Below are 23,203 nucleotides of genomic sequence, written 5' to 3' on the forward strand. Positions count from 1 at the left end.
GGTGCCTGCACTAAAAATCCACTGCTCCTGGAGGCCATTTTTTCCCATTTCTGTTGCCCTTGTTGTCATTGCTATTTATGTTGTTGTTGGATAGGACAGAGAGAAATCAAGAGAGATGGGGAAGAAGGAGAGGGAGAGAGAAAGATAGGTACCTGCAGACCTGCTTCACCACCTATGAAGCCACCCCTCTGCATGTGTGGAGCCAGGGGCTCAAACTAGAATCCTTACGTGGGGTCCTTGTGCTTCACGCCACGTGCGCTTAAGTCACTGTGCTACCGCCTGGCCCCCAGCAAAACATTTTTAAAGAGTTTTTTTTTTTTTTTTAATTTTCCCTTTTGTTGCCCTTGTTTTTTATTGTTGTTGTAGTTATTACTGTTGTTACTGATGTCGTCCTTGTTGGATAGGACAGAGCGGAATGGAGAGAGAAGGGGAAGACAGAGGGAGAGAGAAAGAGAGACACCTGCAGACCTGCTTCACCGCCTGTGAAGTAACTCCCCTGCAGGTGGAGAGCCAGGAGCTCGAACCAGGATCCTTTCACTTCACACCACGTGCGCTTAACCCGCTGCATTACCCGACTCCCTTTAAAGAGTTTTCTAAAAATGTTACTCTAAATAAAGTGTGACGGGGCCAGGCAGAGGCACACCCAGTTAAAGCACATAGTATATATGCATAGTACAGAGAGACACTTGCAGCCCTGTTTCACCACTTGTGAAGCTTTCCCCCTGCAGATAGGGACCAGGGGCTTGAACTCGGGTCCTTGTGCACTGTAATATGTGCATTTAGCCAGCTGTGCCACCACCTGGCCTCCTAAAAAATAAATAAACAAACAAACAAATAAATGTAATTGTGTCAACTAGGAATTAACAGTCTGTAGTTTCCTTTGATCGTTTTTTGATATTAGAACACCACTCAGTTGTGGTGATTGGTGGTGCAGGGAACTGAACCTTTTGCATCCAAGTTCTGTGTGGCGTCTAAGTCACACTGCAAAGTTTGTTCATTGTCAATCACCTTTTTTAACAAGGGGGGGAGGCATTATGTGTTGTAGAAAATAAGTAGCATCAGCTGGGATCATCCAAAGGAGAAAGGTTCATGGAGGGGGAGAAATGAGGAGATAGCATGATATTTATGCAAAAAACTTCTTTTTTTTTTTTTTTTGCACCAAAGTTCCCATATTCACCATAAGCCAGAGCTGAGGAGCACTCTGGTTAAAAAAAAAAAAAAAAGCAAAAAAAAAAAAAAAAAAAAAAGCAGGGAGGAAGGGTAGACATTCAGCAGAAAGAATGTTTGATCAAAGAACACACAGTGGCTATGGAAAACCTCTGTTAACACAGTTGGTCTCTGGATCTGTAAATCCTGTAAAGCGATGGTCCTAGGACTGCCCCCGACTTCAAGAGGTGGCTAGCTATGCCTCCATTCAGAAAACAGGCAGAACTGGGTTACTGTAAGAACAAACAAGCAAATATAGGGGTGGGAAAGAGAAGAGAGGAAGAGTCAGGTGTATTTACAAAAACTCTAGAAGAATGAAGAATATCTGTGTGAATTTGAAACTGCTTTTCAAATTCAAATTAAGTATTATTTTACCTTTCCAATAACTGTGTAAAGGTCACATTTATTTATTTATTTATTTATTTATTTATTTATTTTCTCTTTTGTTGCCCTTGCTTTTATTCTTGTTGTAGTTATTATTGTTGTTCTTATTGATGTTGTTGTTGTTAGATAGGACAGTGGGAAATGGAGAGAGGAGGGGAAGACAGAGAGGGGAAGAGAAAGATAGACACCTGCAGACCTGCTTCACCACCTATGAAGTGACTCCTCTGCAGGTGGGGAGCTGGGGGCTTGAACCGAGATCCTTATGCCTGTCCGTACACTTTGCACCACATGTGCTTAACCTGCTGTGCTACCACCCGACTCCCGTCAAGGTCACTCTTATCATCCACATGACTAGCCCATCACAGTACTGTGCAGTAGAATTAAACTGTGATTAAACTCAGCCAGCAGACGGGGAGCCGGGTGGTCGGGTGGTGGCACACCCAGTTAAGCGCACCTAGTATTAAGCACAAGGACCTGTGTAAGGATCCGAGTTCAAGCCCCTCCTCATCTGCAGGGGGGACACTTCATAAGTGGTAAAACAGGTCTTCAGGTGTTTATGTTTATCTTTATCATCTATCTATCTATCTCTATCTCCCTCCCCCCTCTCAATTTCTCTCTGTCCCACACAATTAAAAAAAAAAAAGAAGAAAAATGGCTGCTAGGAGCAGTGAATTCCTAGTGCTGGCACGGAGCCCCAGTGACAACCCTGGAGACAAAAAAAAAAAAAAAAAGAAAGAAAGAAAGAATAAATAAATAAATAAATAAATACAAATGAACCAGCAGATCAACCTCTGTAGCTCTGAAATAAGACTGTTTTGGCTGCACAAATGAGAATTTAGGAGAGGTCCTCTTACTGTCTCACACACACGTTTGTTGAAAAATCAGGAAAGTACTAAGGAGAGCACTCACTACCTTATTACCACATATTCTAAAACGGGTCAGCCCCTGGCATATGAATCACTGAAACATTTGTGGGCCAGATGAATCTCAGGAACTCATCAAATGTCCTGCACATCAACCTCCTGGGACTTTCAGAAATGCCTGCCCACAGCAGCTGGTCCCACATCTCTGATTCTTTTAAGCCCTTGACCCCGCCCCCCAAACACACACACCCACCTCCTTTCTCGTTCACAGCAGATGCTCTCATCAGTTATTTCACAGAGAAGAGAGGTCTTTGGGGGGGGGGGGGACACTCTTCTAAGTTCTCTAATTTTCCCTACAGTAAGTTTAGTGCTGTCCATGTACCATCTCTCTTTCTCAAAGAAAGTCCTGTGTGCTGGACTCCAAGATGCCCTCCCTTTTTTGGTCTGTGCCTCTCTTGTACCTTCAAGAAGATGATGGCTCTTTCCTCACGATAGATGCAAACATGATGGGATTAACCCTTTTGTGTTCATAAAATAATGATGCCATGAGCTCAGATGTGAAAAGGCCGAGTGTCAGCGAGGGCTCAAGCTGTGGATACTCATCTGCGTCTGCCTGGCTAGCGTGGGGGAGCCTCCCCCCCCCCCCAGCCGCGCGCTCTCTGGGTTGGAGAGAACTCCCGACTCAGCCTGGGCTGCTGCAACTCACTCAGTGATGCGGGGGATAGATGACTCAGGAACTCGTGGCAGTGTGGTAATGCCATCTCCAGGACCACTCATGCCTTATTTTTCTTTTCTTTCTTTCTTTCTTTTCTTTCTTTCTTTCTTTTTTTTTTTTTTTTTTTTTTTTTTGACTTTTTTTGACTTTTTTTTTTTGACTCCGTGCCTGGGGCTTGAACTTGGGTCCTTGTGCTTTGTAGCATATGTGTTCAAGCAGGTGTAGCAGCGCCCACCTCACCCCCGAATTCTATGTATTGCTATTTAAATGGAATCATATAATTTGTGCCGTCTGTATCTAGTTTCTTTCACTTAGCATAGGGCATGCTTTTGAAACTTATTCTCATTATAGCATGTATCTGAACCCCAAACATTTTTATGGGTAAATAATGTTTTACTACATGGACAGGGAGTATCATTTGTTTGTTTACCCAGCTATGTCTACTTTTGTGCTCAAACCACAGAAGTTAAGAGTTGTTACACAGGCTTGTTACAGAGGTTGCTAAACTCAGAAAACCCGAAAACACTTACTACCTGATGATTTACTGAAGAAAAGAAAAAATCTGCCCAAGCCTGAAATCACACCAGTCCCTAACTCTTAAAGAGTAGTAGTTTGAGAATCAGATTACTAACATTTGGAACAGGAACATGTCAGAGATAAAATGTCCAGCATTAGAGGACCATCTAAATGATGGTGTGTGATACTAAGCAACATCTCAGAAATATCAGGTAAAGTGTACGTGCTGACCTGGAGTGATCTCTGAGACTGATTAGGTTAAATTTATTAAAAAAAAAAAAGTAGCGTCAGGAATATTCCCTTTTTATTACAAATGAACAGCTCACATATATAATGTGTATCTATCTACATAGACTTATCTGTGTAAATTTCTGAGAATCACAAGAAACTCACTTATACTGTACCTTTCTATACTGCTGGAAATTTCTAAACTTATACATGGCTTTCTTCCTCCCTTCCTCCCTCCCTTTCTCACTCCCCCTTCCTCTTCTTCCCTTTCTCTCCCTCTCTCCCTCTCCCTCCCCTCTCCTTTCCCTCTCCCTCCCCCTCCCCCTTCCTCTACTCCTTTTTTTTTTTTTTGTCACCAGGGCTTCACTACTCCAAACCAACATTTTTGAGATAAAGACAGATACTTCAGTGCCAAGGCTTCCACTAGTGCACACGACAACAGCAGGTGCGTTATCCAGACTAGCTATGCTGCTGGCCCAAGATACATTTCATTACTATCTCTATCCAAAGGCATTAACAAAAGGAGGGAGGGACTTACGGTCTGCTTAGTTTTCTTCTGAATAAATTTCTGCATTTATATCTAATAAAGAAACAGCAACCTGGCAAATATTAGCTTTTTAAAGAGGAAATAAGACACAAATTGTACCAAAGCAAAGGACTCTGGGGAAGGAGGGGTTAGATAAAGCACTGGGGCCCTGGTACAGTCATGATGGTGGAAAAGGAGCTAGGCTGGGGGTGAAAGGGTTTTGCAGGCACCTGTCACGGAGGAGATAAATTGCACCCATATGTCAATAACTATATGGTAAACCATTAAAACAAAATGCTATAGTAATGACTTCTGAAGTTTTTTTTTTTTAAGCCCTTACAGGTCAGTGATACTATAAAGAAAAAGTAACAGTCCCCTTCCACAGGGGATTTATCTACTAGTAGAAAGCTAGGCACTGAACCTGATGATCTTTTCAGATGCCAGCCATGTCACAGATTTCTAGCCCCCTTTCCACTGATGATTATTGAGAAGCTTACCGCATCTGTCAGACACAGGATATTGCAAATCTTCTATTTCCTCAGAGCCTAGTGCAGCAGTGACTTGGGTTTCAGCGCACAAGTCAGCCATGACACGCTGGTTTGCAGGGTTTATCTATGTACATGGATGGTCCCCAAACACTTTCCAGATGTGCTGACCTCATAAAAGTGCCACCTACCACAGCCTTCGAACAACTTGCTCAGAGACTGTAGTTTTCCCTGCCTCTCGGTTACAGCAGTCCCTGAATGGGTGAGCCCTAAGTTCTGATGCCAAGCTGGGTATCAGTCTATAGTCCTTACAAGAGAATAAGAGGGGAGCCCCTCACCACAGGGCACTATATGTTTTTTCATTGCTTTATTGGGGGATTAATGGTTTACAGTCGATATTTATTTATCACCAAGATTATTGCCTAGGCACAATTGCACCAATTCCGGGGGTCTTTTTTTTGTAGAGATTTTAAAATATATTTATTTATTTATTCCCTTTTGTTGTCCTTGTTTTATTGTTGTAGTTATTATTGTTGTTGTTATTGATGTCATCATTGTTGGATAGGACAGAGAGAAATGGAGAGAGGAGGGGAAGACAGAGAGGCGGACAGAAAGATAGACAGACACCTGCAGACCTGCTTCACCACTTGTGAAGCGACTCCCCTGCAGGTGGGGACCCGGGAATTCAAACCGGGATCCTTATGCCGGTCCTTGTGCTTTGCACCACGTGCGCTTAACCCACTGCGTTACCGCCTGACTCCCCCTCTTAAAAAAAAAATTTTTTTAATTTTCTCTAGATAAAGGATGAGAAGAAGAAAGAAGCAAGGAGAAATGTTGCAAGATCACTCTATCGCTCACAAAGCATTTTCTCTGCTGCAGACACTCCCATATGGTGGCCCAGGGCTTGAACCTGGGTCACTGCATACGGTAGCATGTGCACTCTACCAAATGAACCACTGGCAGCCTCTTGTGGGGGCTATTTTAGGTCTTCCAAGCCCTTGTTGTCTGGGCCCAATTGATGGGAGCCTGTCCACTCTTTGTTCCTTGGGACTAAAGCTTCTAATAGATTCTGGAGCCCTCTAAGTCTGGGGGTCCTGTGTTACTTTCAAAACAAGTCTGTCCCTAAACCCTGCTCCCTTGGTTCAAGGTCCTCAAAACATGCTGCTAAATGCTCCTTGCCATCTACTGATCTACCACCGCTGCCCAGATGAACCAACACTGTCACTGTCCCACCTCCCAGGATCTCTATGTGCCTGGGGCACCTTATTAGATCTGCCTGAAGTGGCTTCTCCCCCTTATCTCTAACGAGGAGGAATTCCATTCTTTCTGGGATCAATTCTTCTCCCATTATGAAGCTGACTTCCAGGTCATTTTTCTCCTCCCTCTGGATACGTCTGGCCCATGATTGATGGAGCCCTGATTACAATATCAGCTGTCTCTCATAGAAGCATTCTGGGTGGGTGGGTCACTGGGGCATGATGAAGCCAAAAAGAGAAAAATGTTTATCTCACTCCGCGGCGGAACTTTAAGAAACAAGGACAGAAAGAAAGAACAACAAAAATGCAAAGCTAAACTTGGAGTGGGTTTGGTGTACTGCACCAAAGCCAAGAATTCTGAGGAAGGAAGGCAGGGATGGGGTGAAGGTGGAAAGAATTTTGAGGTCCTGGTGCATGATGGCGGAAGGACCCAGACTGGGGCTGAGAGTGTTTTGCAGACACCTATGGCAGGGAACTAAGAAATTATACGCAAGTGTCAACAACTGTGCTGCGATCCACTCACCGGCAAATAGATGATAAAAAAAGGAACAAATGATTAACTGAGGAGCTAATTCCCCCAAATGAAAGCAGTATCTTGGGAGTCGGGCTGTAGTGCAGCGGGTTAAGCGCAGGTGGTGCAAAGCACAGGACCGGCATAAGGATCCCGGTTTGAGCCCCCGGCTCCCCACCTGCAGGGGAGTCGCTTCACAGGTGGTGAAGCAGGTCTGCAGGTGTCTATCTTTCTCTCCTCCTCTCTGTCTTCCCCTCCTCTCTCCATTTCTCTCTCCTATCCAACAACAACAACAATAATAACTACAACAATAAAACAACAAGGGCAACAAAAGGGAATAAATAAATAAAATAAATATTAAAAAAAAAAAAGAAAGCAGTATCTTCTTTGCTGCCGTCTGTGGAAGGCACTTTGTCTGTCTTCCAAGCACACAAAGACACAACAGCCTTCTTCTCCTTCTTCCTCTTCCTCCTCTTCCTCTTCTTCTCCTCTCTCTCTCTTTTATAATAACATGAATTAGTTCTTTTAAAAATTTTTAAATATTTATTAATTTTTGTTGTTTTATTGTTGTAGTTATTGTTGTTATTGATGTCGTCGTTGTTAAATAGAACAGAGAGAAGTGGAGAGAGATGGGGAAGACAAAGATGGGGCGAGAAAGACAGACACCTGCACACTTGCTTCACCGCCTGTGAAGCGACTCCCCTGCAGGTGGGAATCCAGGGGCCGGAACCGGGATCCTTACGTTGGTCCTTGCGCTTTGTGCCACCTGCGCTTAGCCAGCTGCGCAACTGCCCGACTCCCAGCCTTCTTCTCTTAAGGAGTTCAAACTTTAGTAGAGAAAAAGAGCTCAGGGATAACCACACATAATGCAAAGCAAAGCATATTCCAGAGGTACCAAACACCCTGGAATGCAAAGGGAGGAGAGATCATCTCCTTCTGTGAAAGTACAGGCCGGAGAAGATTCACGGATGAGATGGCATTGGTGGCCGTTGCTGGTGAATGATCAGGGCCTGTACAAGGTTGGATGCAGGCCACAGTTTCTGATTAGGACAAAGTCTATCCTTTGGGGCCCAGGTGGTGGTGCACCTGACTTGAGCACACACATCACCAGGCACAAGGTTCAAACCCCCAACTCCACCTGCAGGGTGGGGCTGGAGGTGGGTGGGGCACAATGACACTTCAAGAGCATTGAAGAGGTACTGCAGGTATTTCTCTTTCTCTCTCTCCCCTCTATCTACTCCTCCCCTCTCAGTTTCTCTGTCATTATCCAAACAATGAATGAATTAAAAAAAAAAAGAAAGAAAGTCTATTTTTCAAACCCAGTGTATAAATAAAGAGCAAATCTGGTCTCTTGTCATTATGCCCTTTCCAGTCAGCTGCCTTTTTCTCTGAAATAGCACATTTTTGTCTTCCAAAATTGTGTAGAGGGGAAAAAATTTTTTCTTTTTTTAGGATGTTACTATTCAAGCCTTTACAAAATCTCAAAAGAAAATCTTTTCATTATCATACAGTGTCACATGCAGGCTCTTTCCTTTTCAAAGTCCAATTAACCACATTTTATATAGTCATTGTGTTCTGAAATAATATGTGTACTATAAATAGCTGTGTCACAAATGGCAGGGTTCCTCTGGCTGGCACTGCAACAAAGATCAGCACAGAGACAGAGACGCACTGCACCTAGTAACTGCTCTTAATAATGTGACAATGGTGACTGGGGACTGAGCCACGAAGCACCTGGCTCCTGGATTTGAAACACAACCGCCCAGAGGTTTTCATGGTGAAAAGTAAACTGCTGAGAGTTTTTCATTACAATTCGTTCTTATCACACTGTTAATTGATTAAGATGTTACCTTCTATAGCTCTTGGAAAAATCATCACAGTGCAGGCGCTGGTTCTTTCCATTAGTTAAGTGACAGATTGCCTACATAGCTTTCCAAGTTCAAATAAGTGCTGAAGGTTTACTGAGAGACCATATGATGTTGGCCTACGTAATTCAGACCCCCAGAACTCCTGGACTTAGGGAGTTTCCTATAAAAACAGTCTAATGTTTAGTCAGAAGACCTATACTTCTATAAGCTGATCGTTCTCTCTCTTTTTCTTTAATATTTATTTATTTATTTCCTTTTTGTTGCCCCTGTTTTTTTTTATTGTTGTTGTAGTTATTATTGCTGTTGTTATTGTTGGATAGGACAGAGAGAAATGGAGAGAGGAGGGGAAGACAGAGAGGGGGAGAGAAAGAAAGAAACCTGTAGACCTGCTTTAATGCTTGTGAAGTGACTCCCCTGCAGGTGGGGAGCCAGGGGCTCAAACTGGAATGCTTAAACCAGTCCTTGCACTTTGTGCCACATGCGCTTAACCTGCTGCTCCAGATTGTTCTTTTAAAAACTATATTATTTTTTGAATAGAGTCAGAGGAACCTAGAGAAGAGGAGGGGGAGAGAGAGAGAGAGAGAGAGAAAGAGTGAGCAAGTGAGAGACAGAGAGACACCAGCGCACTGTTCAGCTCTGGCATAAGGTGGTTCTGGGAATTAAACCTGGGACCTCTCAAGCCTCAGGGTTTCCAAGTGCAGTACACTAATTACCTTTCAGTTTCTATGATTGTGACAACTAGCTTTAGAGTCTTCAAAGTTACCATTTCTTCTTTACTAAGTGGTGGTGTAGGTACGAGTTGTTAGCTAAAGACTCACAGACGTTTGTCAATTTACAAAGAGAGTAGATTCCAAGAGTAGATTAGCGAGTTTACCATTTGGAACTCAGGGATGTTAGAATACATTTCCCCTTAGACATACTGTGGATATGGCAGACCAGTTCCCAGATGACCAGACCCACTTGCACCACAGCAGAAGATTAACAGGACTCATCCAGTTATATCCAACCACCATATTCATAACAACTGGTCGACCTGAGTACACTATACTGAGAAATGCCAGGCACACACCTCCCCTGTGTGACAGTGGCAGTCACCCTGGCATCCCGAGACCTATCTAATGAGGGAACAGGACAGAGTTCATGCAGGTATTTCTGCTATAAAGTGATGCATGCATTCCTGAGGAAAAAAAAAAAAAAACACCTCACATCCTGCAAAATCACACTCTAAAAATAACATAAAGTTTATGGTGGAAAATACCATTCAGGGTAAACCACTTGAAACCTATGTAACCAGAGTATTAAACAAAAAGTAATTAATACCTAGGGAGATGACTTGGACAGGGCAGGCAAACAGCTTAGCTGTGGCTATAGCTGCCTGAAGGGACAGGAAATGTGTGTATGACAACAGGGTAGCAAGGCTGGTTTACAGATACAGAGAGGTTCTGAGCGAGAGGGCTGCTGTTAAGCTGGACATGGACCAACACGCCTGCCAGGACAGGAGCCTCTAAGGCTCGGGGTGCCCTCTATAGGTGCTCATTTTTAATTTTCTCCATACAGAGTTGAGAAGGTTCTGGTTGCTGTGAGGGCTCTTTCTTTTCTTGCTGAAGGCTGTAATTCTATTCTTGCTCTCCCCTCTTTGCTTGACAGTGAAAAGCTGCCTCTGAATCAATGCAACCTCCAGGATCTAGGAACCTCACACTTTCCAAGTAAGCTGGCTTGTGTTATGGACCCACGTGCTGCTGTGATCAAACTGTTCTCCTGGACCAGCCACCCAAAGGCTCCTCAGAGCCCTACAGGGCTCAAAAATGGAGCTGCAGGAGTCTCTCTTCCTCTCCCCCACACTAGCTCTTTCTCCCCTCTCAGGTTTTCTTTGTTTCTATCATCTGTTAAGGAAGAAAGAGAGAGAGAGTGGGGGGGGGTAGGAAGGAAGGAAGGAAGGGAGGAAGGAAGGAAGGAAAGAAGGGAGGGAAGGAGGGAAGGAAGGAGGGAGGGGAAAGGAATGTGTCTAGGTCGGGAAAAACTCTGAATAAGAGAAGAGAAGTGGGGGCCGGATGGTAGCGCAGCGGGTTAGGCGCACAGGATGCCAAGTGCAAGAACTGGCGTAAGGATCCTGGTTGGAGCCTCCGGCTCCCCACCTGCAGAGGAGTTGCTTCACAGGCGGTGAAGCAGGTCTGCAGGTGTCTGTCTTTCTCTCCCCTTCTCTGTATTCCCCTCCTCTCTGGATTTCCCCTCTGTCCTGTCCAACAACAATGACAGCAATAACAACAACAACAACAAACAATAAGGGCAACAAAAGGGAAAAATTAGCCTCCAGGAGCAGTGGATTCATAGTGCAGGCACTGAGCCCAGCAATAACTCTGCAAGCAAAAAGAGAGAGAGAAGAGAAAGAGCTACCATCTTTCAAGAAGTAAATGCTTTGGATATCCATATCAACCAAGGAAGTTCTTTTGTCTTCTACTTAAGTTACCCATCAGAAGTGATTTGAAATATTTATTCTTTTTTTTTTTTTTAACCAGAGCACTGCTCAGCTCTGGCTTATGGGGGTGTGGGGAATTGAACCTGGGACTTGAGAGCTTCAGGCATGAAAGTCTCTTTGCATAACCATTATGCTATACCCCCACCCCCATATTTATTCATTTAAAAATATATTCATGTATTTTATTGGACAGGGAGAGAAACAGAGAGCAGGAGATAAGAGAGAAGGAAAGAGAGACACTTGCTTCACCATTGTGAAGTTCTCCCCCTGCAGGTGGAGACCAGGGATTTGAACCTGGGTCCTTGCATGCTGCAATGTGTGTGCTACTGCCTGGCCCCATCAGAAGTGATTTTTATTAAATATATATCTTTTTATTTATTTACTATTGGATAGAAGAGATAGAAATTGAGAGGAGTGGGGGAGATAGAGAGGGAGAGGAAGAGAGACACTTGCAGCCCTACCTCACCACTTGTGAAGCTTTCCCCCTACAGGTGAGGACCAGGGGCTTGAACCTGGGACCTTGTGCACTGTAATGTTTGCACTTAACCAGGTGTGCAAACGCCTGGCCCCATAGAAGTGATTTTTATTGCTCTCAAATATGTGGCTGATTTCTAGACCAGCCAGTTCCAACAAAATGTAAGATGAGCCGCCACAGACACAGGTAAAAAATTTGGAGTAGCCACATTGAAAAAAATAAATATATTCAGTAATATATTTTGTTTAGCCAAATACTATCAATCCAATATGCAATTCATATAAGAACTGTTAACAAAATATTGACTGGGGGGGGAGAGCAAATCTTCAAAATTCAGTGTTATTGTGCACCTACAGCACAAGTCAGTTCAGACCAGACACATTTCAAGTGCTCAGTCATTATGTGTGGTCAGTGGTTTGTGCATGGGACGGCACAGTTGTATTCAAAGGCTCAGTAGATATAAACGTATCTTATTTCTAAAGACATATAGCTGAAAGAATATATGGCTCGCATGGTCCAGGCGAGTGAGAGCCCTACACTTAAAAGCATGTTGTCCTGGGTTCAGTCTCTAGTATCACATTTGCCAGGTCTCTCTCTCTCTCTCTCTCTCTCTCTCCCTCTCCCTTCCTCTCTCTCTCTCTCTCTCTCTCTCTCTCTCCTGGATTGAGACACCACACAATGTCCATTTACAGAATACAAGCCAATGATTTTTGGTATGTGACATTATAAAATGAATTTTCACACTGGGAAAAGATCTGCAACATAAAGGCTATCACTTTAGCTATTTTTAAGAGGGCATTTCAGTGGCACTAACAACATTCATGACTTTGTGAAACCCCTCACCACTATTTTCAATATGTATATTTTTTAATACCTCAAACAGAAACTCCAACCATCTGTATTCTTGGAGGTAGGCCTTTCATCTCAGTTTCTCTGAAAAAAGTGATAAGCTATTTCAGATAAACAGGCCAACGGCAATAATAATGTCAAACACCATGGTGTCAAGACCAGGTGTGCTATATTCTGTGTTTCAGAACTTCCCCAAAGCCTCCCTCCCTTCCTTCCCTTTTTTGAAGATGTTATCTTTGGATAGTTTCAAGAATCACAAAATATTTTGTAAAGTTACAAAAACCCCAACAGATTATACTCCTCTCTACTCTTCTCTGCTCAGTTCCTGGTTCCCTAACAATAAAACACACACACTAAGCGTGGGGGTAGATAGCAATGGTTACATAAAGAGACTCTCATGCTGAGGCTCCAAAGTCCCAGGTTCAATCCCCTGCATCACCAGAAGCCAGAGCTGATCAGTGCTCTGGTAAAAAGAAAACACACACACACACACACACACACACACACACACAAATACTACTACCACTAATAATAATAATATCCCTGCGGTGGATAAAAGTGATATAACACCATTTTAAATTAAAAATAAATGTCTGAATTAATGAAATCCTAATTTAGTGTATTTTTTTTTAAAAAAATTGCTTCAAGCAAGAAACACTGCTTTATAGAATTTTTTTTTTACCTAGTTTTTTTTTTTTTTAAGTTCTTAAGGAAAAGCAGAGAAGTTCCAATTGGTTTTTCTAAGTTTTATTATGGTGAAACAAGATGTGGAGAAAACATTTCAGAGACCCAAACAGAGTTAATTAATTCCAGTATAACCTCCTCACACAAGGCCAGTGCTTGCAAGCAGATGTGCTGGCTGAATAGTGCAGGTCAATCTTAGCACATTATTGAAAATAACCTCCCATTCCTCAGAAGAGTCTGGCATGCAGCTTGTCATCTAAAGCAAACCGCTTGGGCACATGGAAATGTGGAATTTAATGTCTCCTGCTGTCTACTTTCCATTTAGTTCTGAACCTTTGCATCTAAATAGGAAAAGAAAAAAGAAAACACTCCCCTAAGTCACACATCGGGTATACTAAAAATTAACCACTAAAGTAAAAGACGAGGGAGCAATTTTAATCGCAGTTGTTACAAATGTGTTGGGGGGGGGGACACTTTCACCTTGCTTCTTGTAAACTAGAAAGTGTACTTCACATTCCTTTTGATTTCTAATGACCAATGCATTTAAACTATTAGCATTTCAATTCCAGCACGTGTCTGTTTGAGAGCTAACAGCTGGACTATTTATTTTGCTAGCTGGTGATAGAATTAAATACAGAGTCTTTGAAAACATTTACAAGCGTTCCCTCTAACCTTCTGTGTACTTTCCAAATTAGGCTACTTTGATTTTTATTAGCTAAAGGTTTACATACTTCAATACTAACACTGTTACCTTCAGCATAAATTGTTTATAGCTCAGGTGCGGTTTCAAACATTTTCCTCCATGGAATACTCGAGGTTGAGGAGAAGAGAAGTTGAAACAGTTCACTCTGGATCAACAATTTTCCTTTATGAGTCAAGGGATATTAAGGTCGCACAGATACAGACACAGTTGGGGAAAGCAGTTGTGAAAATAGTTCTAGTCCTCTACAAAACCACAGACCCCACCAATGTGTCCTGGAGCTCCGCTTCCCCAGAGCCCTGCCCCACTAGGGAAAGACAGAGACAAGCTGGGAGTATGGATCGACCTGTCAACGCCCATGTTCAGTGGTGCATCCCGTGAGTACCCATTCATTGGGGAAACTGACGATCCTTCCTAGCCGACTGAATCCACATGGATCCCAGTCACTTTCAAAGCCAGCAACAAGCAGCTCCTGACAGCTTTGCTGTTGACTGGCTACGGAAGAAGGGCAAACCCTAGAAGAAGAAGTGGGGAAGCAATTACAGAAGCCAGATCTTCCACTTTCTGCATCCGATAATGACCCTGAGTCCATACTCCCAGAGGGATAAAGAACAGGAAAACTATCAGGGGAGGGGATGGGGTACAGAGTTCTAGTTCTGGTGGTGGGAATTGTGTGGAGTTGTACTCCTTTTATCCTCTGGTTTTGTCAGTGTTTCCTTTATATAAATAAAAAATTAAAAAATAAATAAATAAGGGAATGTATATGCAGCACTTGGTTCACCACCTGCCACCTACTAAGTATTAAATAAATTGTTATAATTAAATTTTTTTTTTAAAGTAGCCCCTTCTTTTGAGGAACACATAACATGTTTCTGGAGGTGGTTTGCAGATATGAAGATGATGGAAAAATTCAAAATAGTAAATACTATGGCCAATACATAGAGTACTGGCCCCCCCCCAAAAAAGTGAGGAGTCAGGTAACAGTGCAGCGGGTTAAGCGCACGTGGCGCAAAACGCAATGGCCAGCTTAAGGATCCCGGTTCGAGTCCCTGGCTTCCTACCTGCAGGGGAGTCGCTTCACAGGCGGTGAAGCAGGTCTGCAGGTGTCTATCTTCTCTCCTCCTCTCTGTCTTCCTCTCCTCTCGCCATTTTTCTCTGTCCTATCCAACAATGACGACATCAATAACAACAACAATAATAACTACAACAACAATTCTTCTAGCGTTTGCCCTTCTTCCGTAGCCAGTCAACAGCATCAGGTTGAGCCTGATGTAAAGTTTCAACAACAACAATAAAAAATAAGGGCAACAAAAGGGAAAATAAATAAATAAAAATATTTTTAAAAAAAGTTCATCTTATCCTAGGAAAGTGAGAAAGAGCTTTATGGAGAAGATGGCTTTTGAATAATAACTATCTTTTTCATAAAAAAAAAAGAAGAATAGCATCTTAAGCATAACAATATATGAGAAGGCAGAATGATAAAAGTGTTGTATGTGAAATCAGTTGCTCCTATTTCTTCAGCATAAAATTAAACATGCATGTGGCGATTATTACAATCCAATTTGTTTTTAAGAAGCTAGTTCTGGGGGGTCGGGTGGTAATGTAGCCAGCAAAGCGCACATGGTCGGAAGCGCAAAGACTTGGGTAAAGATCCTGGTTCGAGCCCCGGGCTCCCTGCAGGGGGCTTGCTTCACAAGTGGTGAAGCAGGTCTGCAGGTGTTTATCTTTTTCTCCCCCCCTCTGTCTTCCCCTCCTCTTTTGGTTTTTCTCTGTCCTATCTAACAACAGTAACAAACAACAAAAATAAGAAAAATGCACCGAGCCCCAGCAATAAGGCAAAAGAAGAAGAAGAAGCTAATTCTGTTAACAAAGGAAAGACAGGCTGGAGGACTAACTGGAAGCAGGAAAACCAGCCCAATCAACAGTCCTTGTTCTCCAAAGGAAAGACTACCTGAGATTAAAGCTGAAAGCAGGGGTGGGGAGAAGAAAATCGGAGAGACAGTCTGGCGTGAATTCAATTCAATTTACTGACTGGCTGGAAAAGTCAAGCTCTTGAAATTTAATAAAGCTGGATTGTGACACTCATAACTAAGAAAGAATGGAGAGAGTGGAACAGGTTGTAGGAGATGGTAACAGATTATGTTTTAAACTTATTGCATTGGAAGTCCCTCTCCAAATGAAGTTGTTGAGTGGAGTTGGAAATATGGATTGGGGTAGTGACAAAACAAAAACAAACAAACAAATAAACAAAAAACACTGAAATACTACCAGCACCTATGCAAGGCTAACACTGTAGAAATGGATCAGGATATAAATTAGCCATCAGAGTGGTCTAGGAGGTGGCACAGTGGCTAAGGCACTAAACTCTCAAGCATGAGGTCCTTAGTTCAATCCCCGGTAGCACATGTACCAGAGTGATGTCTGGTTCTCTCTCTCTCCTCCCATCTTTCTCATTAATATATAAATAAAATCTTTTAAAAAATAAATTAGCCATCAGAAACAGGAGAAAACCCCAATAAGAGCACACGGAGTATAAGAAAATCAAAGATGTAATCCTGAAGAGATTACTTACTTATTTATCCATTTAGCATGAAGCTAGGGAATAAAGTTAGGACATTGCTGTACTGCTGAATAGCCTCTTCAGTACCATCTTATTCTCTCCTTCTCCTTCTTTATTGCTATCAAGGTTTATCACTGGCACTATGAATTTACTAATCCTGGCCTCATTTTTCCCCCTTTTTTTGGGGGGTAAATTGTAATTTTTTTAAATTTGTATTTATTTATTTATTCCCTTTTGTTGCCCTTGTTGTTTTATTGTTGTAGTTGTTGTTGATCTCGTTGTTGTTGGATAGGACAGAGAGAAATGGAGAGAGGAGGGGAAGACAAAGAAGGGGAGAGAAAGATAGACACCTGCAGTCCTGTTTCACCGCTTGTGAAGTGATTCCCCTGCAGGTGGGGAGCCGGGGGCTCGAACCAGGATCCTTACACTGGTCCTTGTGCTTATCGCCACCTGTGCTTAACCCGCTGTGCTACCGCCTGACTCCCAAATTGTAATTTTTTAATTGGAAAACTAATGTACAACTTGGAATGGATGAGGCAAATTGTGCCATAAGCAGATTTTCTTTAAGTAGCTAAAACGAAGTTTAAAAAGCAATTAACAATAAAAGAAAATGTTTCTGGTACAGGACCAGCAGTACAAAAATGATAGTGTATGGGTATCTGGATAATACACTCGGTTTGCAATAGTGCAGCGTTTAAGAACATTGGTGACTGTCCATAGTCCATGCAGAGTTATGACTCCACACTTCAACAACATGCTGACAGTTCCTAAACAAAATTGTTTTAAAAAAAAAAAAAAGGCCTAACCCAGGTTCCCTCATTTGAACAACTCCATCCTGTCTTCCTCAGGAATAAATAAATAAATTCTTAAAAGAAAAAAAAAAAAAGGTAAGGGAAGAAAACATGGAGGAATGAAGTCCTAATTACTATACATGCATGTTCTTTGACAGTAAGGGGAAACCTCTTACAGATAAGTTACAAACAAAGAAAAGGCAAATAAACAATTTTGTACAAGAAATTTAACACATTCTGTACAATCATTTGTACAAACTCTTCATAGTTTATCTGACCGTCACCATCAATATCTGACCATTTCATGAACTTCATCTGTTAACTTCTCTCCAAGGTCTGTCATCCCATGGCAAAGCTCAGCTACACTCATATGACCATCGCCATCCTTCTCAAACACACGGAATGCTTCTCTCATTTCTTCTTCACTGTCTGTATCTTTCATGTTTCTTGCCATCATGGTCAGAAATTCTGGGAAGTCGATCATGCCATTACCATCAACATCTACTTCATGAACCATGTCCTATATAACTCTGTTTCTGGGGGATTCTGCCCAAGAGATCTCATGACAGTTCCCAAAGCTTCTTTGAATTCTGCAATCTGCAATCTGCCCTTTGGTCAGTTGGTCAGCCACGCTGCTAGCACTACCAGTCTCTGAAACACAACCACACAACCGCTCGGCTCGCTCACTCTGCTTGTACTCTTCCTTTTCCTTTTTAAGATTGATTTTATTTGTTAGGACTGAGAGACGAGAGGGGAGATAGAGATGGAGAAAGAGACACCTACAGACCTGCTTCACCACTCGTGAAACTTTCCTCTTCTGCAGGTGGGGAATGAGTTGAACCTGGGTCCTTGTACATGGTGATATGTGTACTCAACATTAGGTGTGCCATGGCCTGGACCACCGCCACCACCTCTTCTCCCCCCCCCCTTTTTTTTTGAGAGAAACACAGAGAAGAAAGATATCACCGAACTGCTTTACTATCCATGAAGTCTCCCGGTGCTGACCTAAGGCCACGAGCATGGCAAGACAAGTTCTCTACCATGCGAGCTATCTTTCGTGCCCAAGAGCCTAGGATTTAAGTGGTGCTTACCTATATGGTTCAGTTTTTACTTAAGTATATGCTGCCTTTTATCACTTTTTACCTGCATGTGAAAATATGTCACTTCCCAAGATCAATTAAAATGTAAGAGTGCTTAAAGAGCAACTACAACAGTAATACACATGTAAAAATCACATACGGAGTTTAACAGAAGAAAATTAGAAGGGGCCAGGCAGTGGCACACCTGGTTAAGTGCTCACATTACAGTGTACATGGACCTGGGTTCAAGCCCCTGGTTCAGCTGCAGAGGGAAAGCTTTACAAGTGGTGAAGCAGTGCTACAGGTCTGTCTCTCTCTCTCTCTCTCCCTCTCCCTCTCCCTCTCCCTCTCCTTCCCTTCTCAACTTCTCTCTGTCTCTATCCAGTAATAAAAAAATATTTTTTTTAAAAAAAGGGGAAAACTAGGGCTGGATTAAAATGGAATTTAAGAATTGGCCTATGGAAATGTAATATCACCATTAGATAATCATAAAACACCAAACATTTTTGAGAATTAAAGTTATGAGACAAAACCACTATTTTTAAAGGATTCATAAAGGAGTGGCAAATGCCCCACCTGCAGGGGGAGTCGCTTCACAGGCGGTGAAGCAGGTCTGCAGGTGTCTCTCTTTCTCTCCCCCTCTCTGTCTTCCCCTCCTCTCTCCATTTCTCTTTGTCCTAACAACGACGACATCAATAACAACAACAACAATAAAAACAAGAACAACAAAAGGGAAAAATTAATTAATTAATTTTTTTTAAAAAGAGTGGCAAATGGAATAGAAGAAAAATGGATATTCTATTGAGGAGCGACCCATGAAGAACTAACTATGGGAACTAGGCCACTGATCCTAAAAAATGACCCAAATGGGTTACAGCCCATCCAGGTAACTGAGAGGATCGACTTGGACAGCCACCCACCACTCACTTCTCCATAGAAAGACAATCATCTTTAACCCAAAGATGACATGAAAGGCAAATAGGTGGGCAGGCAAGAATAGGAAAATAGACGGGGTGATCGGAAGTTGAAAGAGGGACTGGAGCTTGTCTTACTTTATTCCTGAGCTCAGAACTTGGACCAGTGGGTGCCAGCTTCAGTTTTTACCTTGGGGAATACTCTTAAATGATTAAAGATCATCAGACAGTGATGGCAAGGAGTGAGACTAGGAACACTCGAAGAATTCCTAATTTGAGCCAGTGAGTAGACTTGCCCACAGTGGAAGTGGTGGCTGAGATCTCTTCTTCCAAGTTAGTTTCTTTGATTTATAATGCAAAGGCTAAGGAGAATGTCAAATGGGAAGATAGAATCAAATTGCTCACAGATACAATGTCGGGCATTAAGCCTGTCCCCCACTGCTCCATTCTACATTGCTGACACTATGGCCTATTTACATAATCATTGTTTTGCCTGAAAGATTCCCACCCATCCCATTGATCTATCTTCTTTCTACCTCGAGACCCACCCTGCCTGCAGGGTAACATTAATCCCACCGGCTAAAACCCTCACAACAGATGCTAAGGAAGCTTCTACCTTCCCAGCCCGCTTTTGCCTTTCTCCACCCCCTTTCCTAGCCATTTCCGTTTTTGACTTGCCACTTCCGGTTTTATCCTATAAAAGCATTGGCTCTCTGATCATAGATCCTTTTGCATTACCACGCTGCCATGAGTTCCTGAGTCATCTATCTCCCGCGTCGCTGAGTGAGTATTGAGTGAGAAGCAGCCCAGGCTGAGTCAGGTCGAGTTCTCTCCAACCCAGAGTGCGCCCAGGGAATAGGCACCCCCCACGCTAGCCTGGCATACAAGACGGAGTCTAGCAGGTATGGTACAAACTGGATTCAACTCTCAGATGGCATAATGGCTAGTTTTTGGGGGGTTTTTCCCTCTTACTCTTCTCATTCTCCTCCTCCTCCTTCTTTTTCTCTTCCTCTTCCTCCTCTTTCTTCTCCTTCTACTCCTCCTCCTCCTTCTTCATTGTTTATCGTCACCATGCCTTCCTAGATGTAAAAGTGCTAAGAGACCTGGCAAATAAAAGACAGAGGGCATGGAAAAAATATCCAAGTACCCAGAAAACTTCATGGAGGGAAAGGTCACCAGCATGTTTAGGGAAAGCTCTAGACTGTGCTACTCAGGTTTTTAATAACCAGGATAACAATTATGACGGTGATGAACAGACTAGAGTGATGATGAAGGACTGTCTGAAAGTCTGAAAGAGCTGAAAGATGTTTGGCTTATGTCAACGTGGCTGAGCTCTGGGATGTGGGGATACAAGCGGATTTGCAAAAGAAAAAAAAAAGCAGCATTGTATGTTTGCTGCCTCCCACCATCTGCTCATCCCCCCCCCCGCCCCCCGCCCCCTCAGGTTAGCAGAATGAAACAAACTCTCTGGGCAAGATATTGATTCACATTTTTCAAGAGCTGACTTCTGGTTTGGATATAGAGCTGAGGTCAGAATTCTTGTATCCTCTTCCAGCCAAACTGATTTTAGGACAGGCGAGCAATCATGGAATGCTCTTCCGTGCAATAAATATGAAAATACTTAATCTCCCGGGGGTATTAGGAAGCATAAATCATGTCTTTAAAGGCCCCTGACAAGCTGAAATAAAAAAAACATGCAAAGTAGAAAAATACAAGACCACTACTACAGAGTCACTTGTTGAATCTGGTCTAGTTACACTACTAACTTAATGAGTGTTAGGGCTTTGAAAGCATTCGCCACCAGCTCAGTATCAAGTTGCTTAAATACTCTATGACACACCTGCACTTATTGACTCCCTGAAAATAAATACCCAGTTTCTTTCCTCCTTTCCCTTTCTTTCTTTCTCTTTCTCTTTCCTTCCATCTGTCCTTCCTTCCTTCTTTTTGTAAAGTACATCTAAAAGGAACCATTAACAAGAGGATTCACTCATCAGGGCTGAAAATGACCTGCAGCTGGGATATCTGACTACAAGCAGAGCTCCGTTCACAAGGTTGATATTAACAGATTCCAATACAAAAATGTGGGAGAGATGAAGTCAAGTAGAACAGAACAGCTTTTAACTGCTTCCTATGTGAATACGCAGAACTGGATAAGTCTGAAAACTGCAGCCTTTCCAGTGAACACAAAGATGATGCAAGTAATTTTAAGTTCAAGCTAAATTACATAAACCAGGACTGAAGCTCATCAGGCAGAGTGCAGGCCTTGCCAAGCACAGTCCAAGTTCAAATCCCCAATACTGCATGAGAAGTGCTATAGCAGCAGATGGAATTCTGGCTTTGTGGCACCTCTCTCTCTCTCTCTCTCTCTTTCTCTCTCCTTCTCTCTCTCAGTCTCTTTCTCTCCCTCTCCTCTTCCTCTCTCCCTCCCTTCCTTCCCAAATGAAAATACAGTCCAAAGCGGTAAAATTGCTCATATACTAGACCTCAGTACTGCAAAAATAAAGAAAAAAGACATTGCACAGCTAAACATTTTATTCTTTATGAGTTAATTTAAATTTAAGCCTCAATCCTTTTTATTATTTATTTATTTATTTATTTACTGCAGTAAGAAAAACTAGCCAGGGCCAGGTAAACACTCGGCTAAGCATACATATCACCATAAGCAAGGACCTGGGTTTGAGCCCCTGGTCTCCACTGCAGTAAGGACACTTCATGAGTAGTGAAGCAGGTCTGCAGCTTTCTGTCTTTCTCTCTTCCTTTATATCTCCCACTCTCCTTCTCAAGTTCTCTCTGTCCTGTCAAATAAAAATAAAGTAGGGGAAAAAAAAGAGGAAAAGGGCCGCCAGGACCTGTGGATTTGTAGTACCAACACTGAGCCCCAGCGATAACTCCAGTGGCAACTGAAGGAGGAGAAAATAAAAGAAAAGAGAAGAAGAAAAAAAGAAAAGAAGAGAAAAAGTAGCCATTGTGCTGAGAGTTGAATCTAGTTTGTACCATACCTGGTAGACTCCGTCTTGTATCTGTGAGCAATTTGATTCTATCTTCCCATTTGACATTTTCCTTAGCCTTTGCATTATAAATCAAAGAAACTAACTTGGAAGAAGAGATCTCAGCCACCACTTCCACTGTGGGCAAGTCTACTCACTGGCCCAAATTAGGAATTCCTCGAATGTTCCTAGTCTCACTTCTTGCCATCACTGCCTGATTATCTTTAATCATTTAAGAGTATTCCCCAAGGTAAAAACTGAAGCTGGCACCCACTGGTCCAAGTTCTGAGCTCAGGAATAAACTAAGACAAGCTCCAGTCCCACGTTCAACTTCTGATCATCTCATCTCTACACTATACTCCTCTTCCTCCTCATCCCTGACATGCCTAGGCCTCTTCAAATCTGTGTGTTATCCAAGAGTCAGCAGTTTGGGCAGTATCTGGAAACTTGTCAAAAATGCAGACTCTCAGGGGTTAGGTGGTGGCTCACCTGTAAAGTGTACACATTATAGTGTGTAAGGACCCAGGTTCAATGCCCCCAACCTCCACCTACAGTGTGTGTGGGTGAGATTCATAAGTGGTGAAACAGTGTTTCTATCTCCCCCTCCTCTCAAATTTCTCTGTTTCTATCCAAAATAAATAAATAAATTCTTCTTGAAGAAATGCAGACACTCAGGCCTCACCCCAGGCCTCTGGTGCAGATTCTGTATCTTAACAAGAGTCCCAGGTTATTATTCATACACACATTAAATTGGGGGGGGGGCGGGATAGTGCTCTTGACTCTGGGTTGGTAAGCGTTTCCTGCAATGGGCCAGATGGTAAATATTTTAAGGCTTTCGTAAGCCATACATCTCTGTCACAATGACTCAACTCCAGAGTCGCGGCACAAAACCAGCCACAGATAGTATGTGATCAAACAGGCAGGGCTGTATTAAAAGTGAAAACGTTATGGACCATGAAGTTTGGATGTCCTATCATTTTCATATGTTGCAAAATAGCACTCTTTTTCAACCACTGAGAAAATAGAGAAGCCTGCGTTCTTAGCTGGCACACTGTAAAAACAGGTAACAGGCCAGTTTGCTGAGTTCTGAGCTATACTTTATAGCCTCACGTGACTTTACCTACCAATTT

General features: G+C 42.7%; 2 protein-coding genes across 2 annotated transcripts in view; both read right to left on the reverse strand.

Moving 5' to 3' along the window:
- The window catches only part of STX8 (syntaxin 8), a 292,040-nt gene that overhangs the window by 160,012 nt on the left and 108,825 nt on the right, over positions 1–23,203 (reverse strand). The gene's annotated exons all lie outside the window — the stretch shown is intronic.
- On the reverse strand, positions 16,502–17,610 carry LOC103113919 (calmodulin-A-like). The gene has a single exon (XM_060204421.1). It carries the CDS (start codon positions 17,608–17,610, stop codon positions 17,380–17,382), a length of 231 nt encoding a protein of 76 aa, XP_060060404.1. The 3' UTR covers positions 16,502–17,379.

The sequence above is a fragment of the Erinaceus europaeus genome, chromosome 12, assembly GCF_950295315.1.
Source record: "Erinaceus europaeus chromosome 12, mEriEur2.1, whole genome shotgun sequence".
In the NCBI taxonomy this organism is placed as follows: Eukaryota; Metazoa; Chordata; class Mammalia; order Eulipotyphla; family Erinaceidae; genus Erinaceus; species Erinaceus europaeus.

Coding starts and splice junctions, on each gene's coding strand:
- LOC103113919 (XM_060204421.1), bottom strand. CDS start 17,610: ATGGTTCATGAAGTAGATGTTGATGGTAATGGCATGATCGACTTCCCA.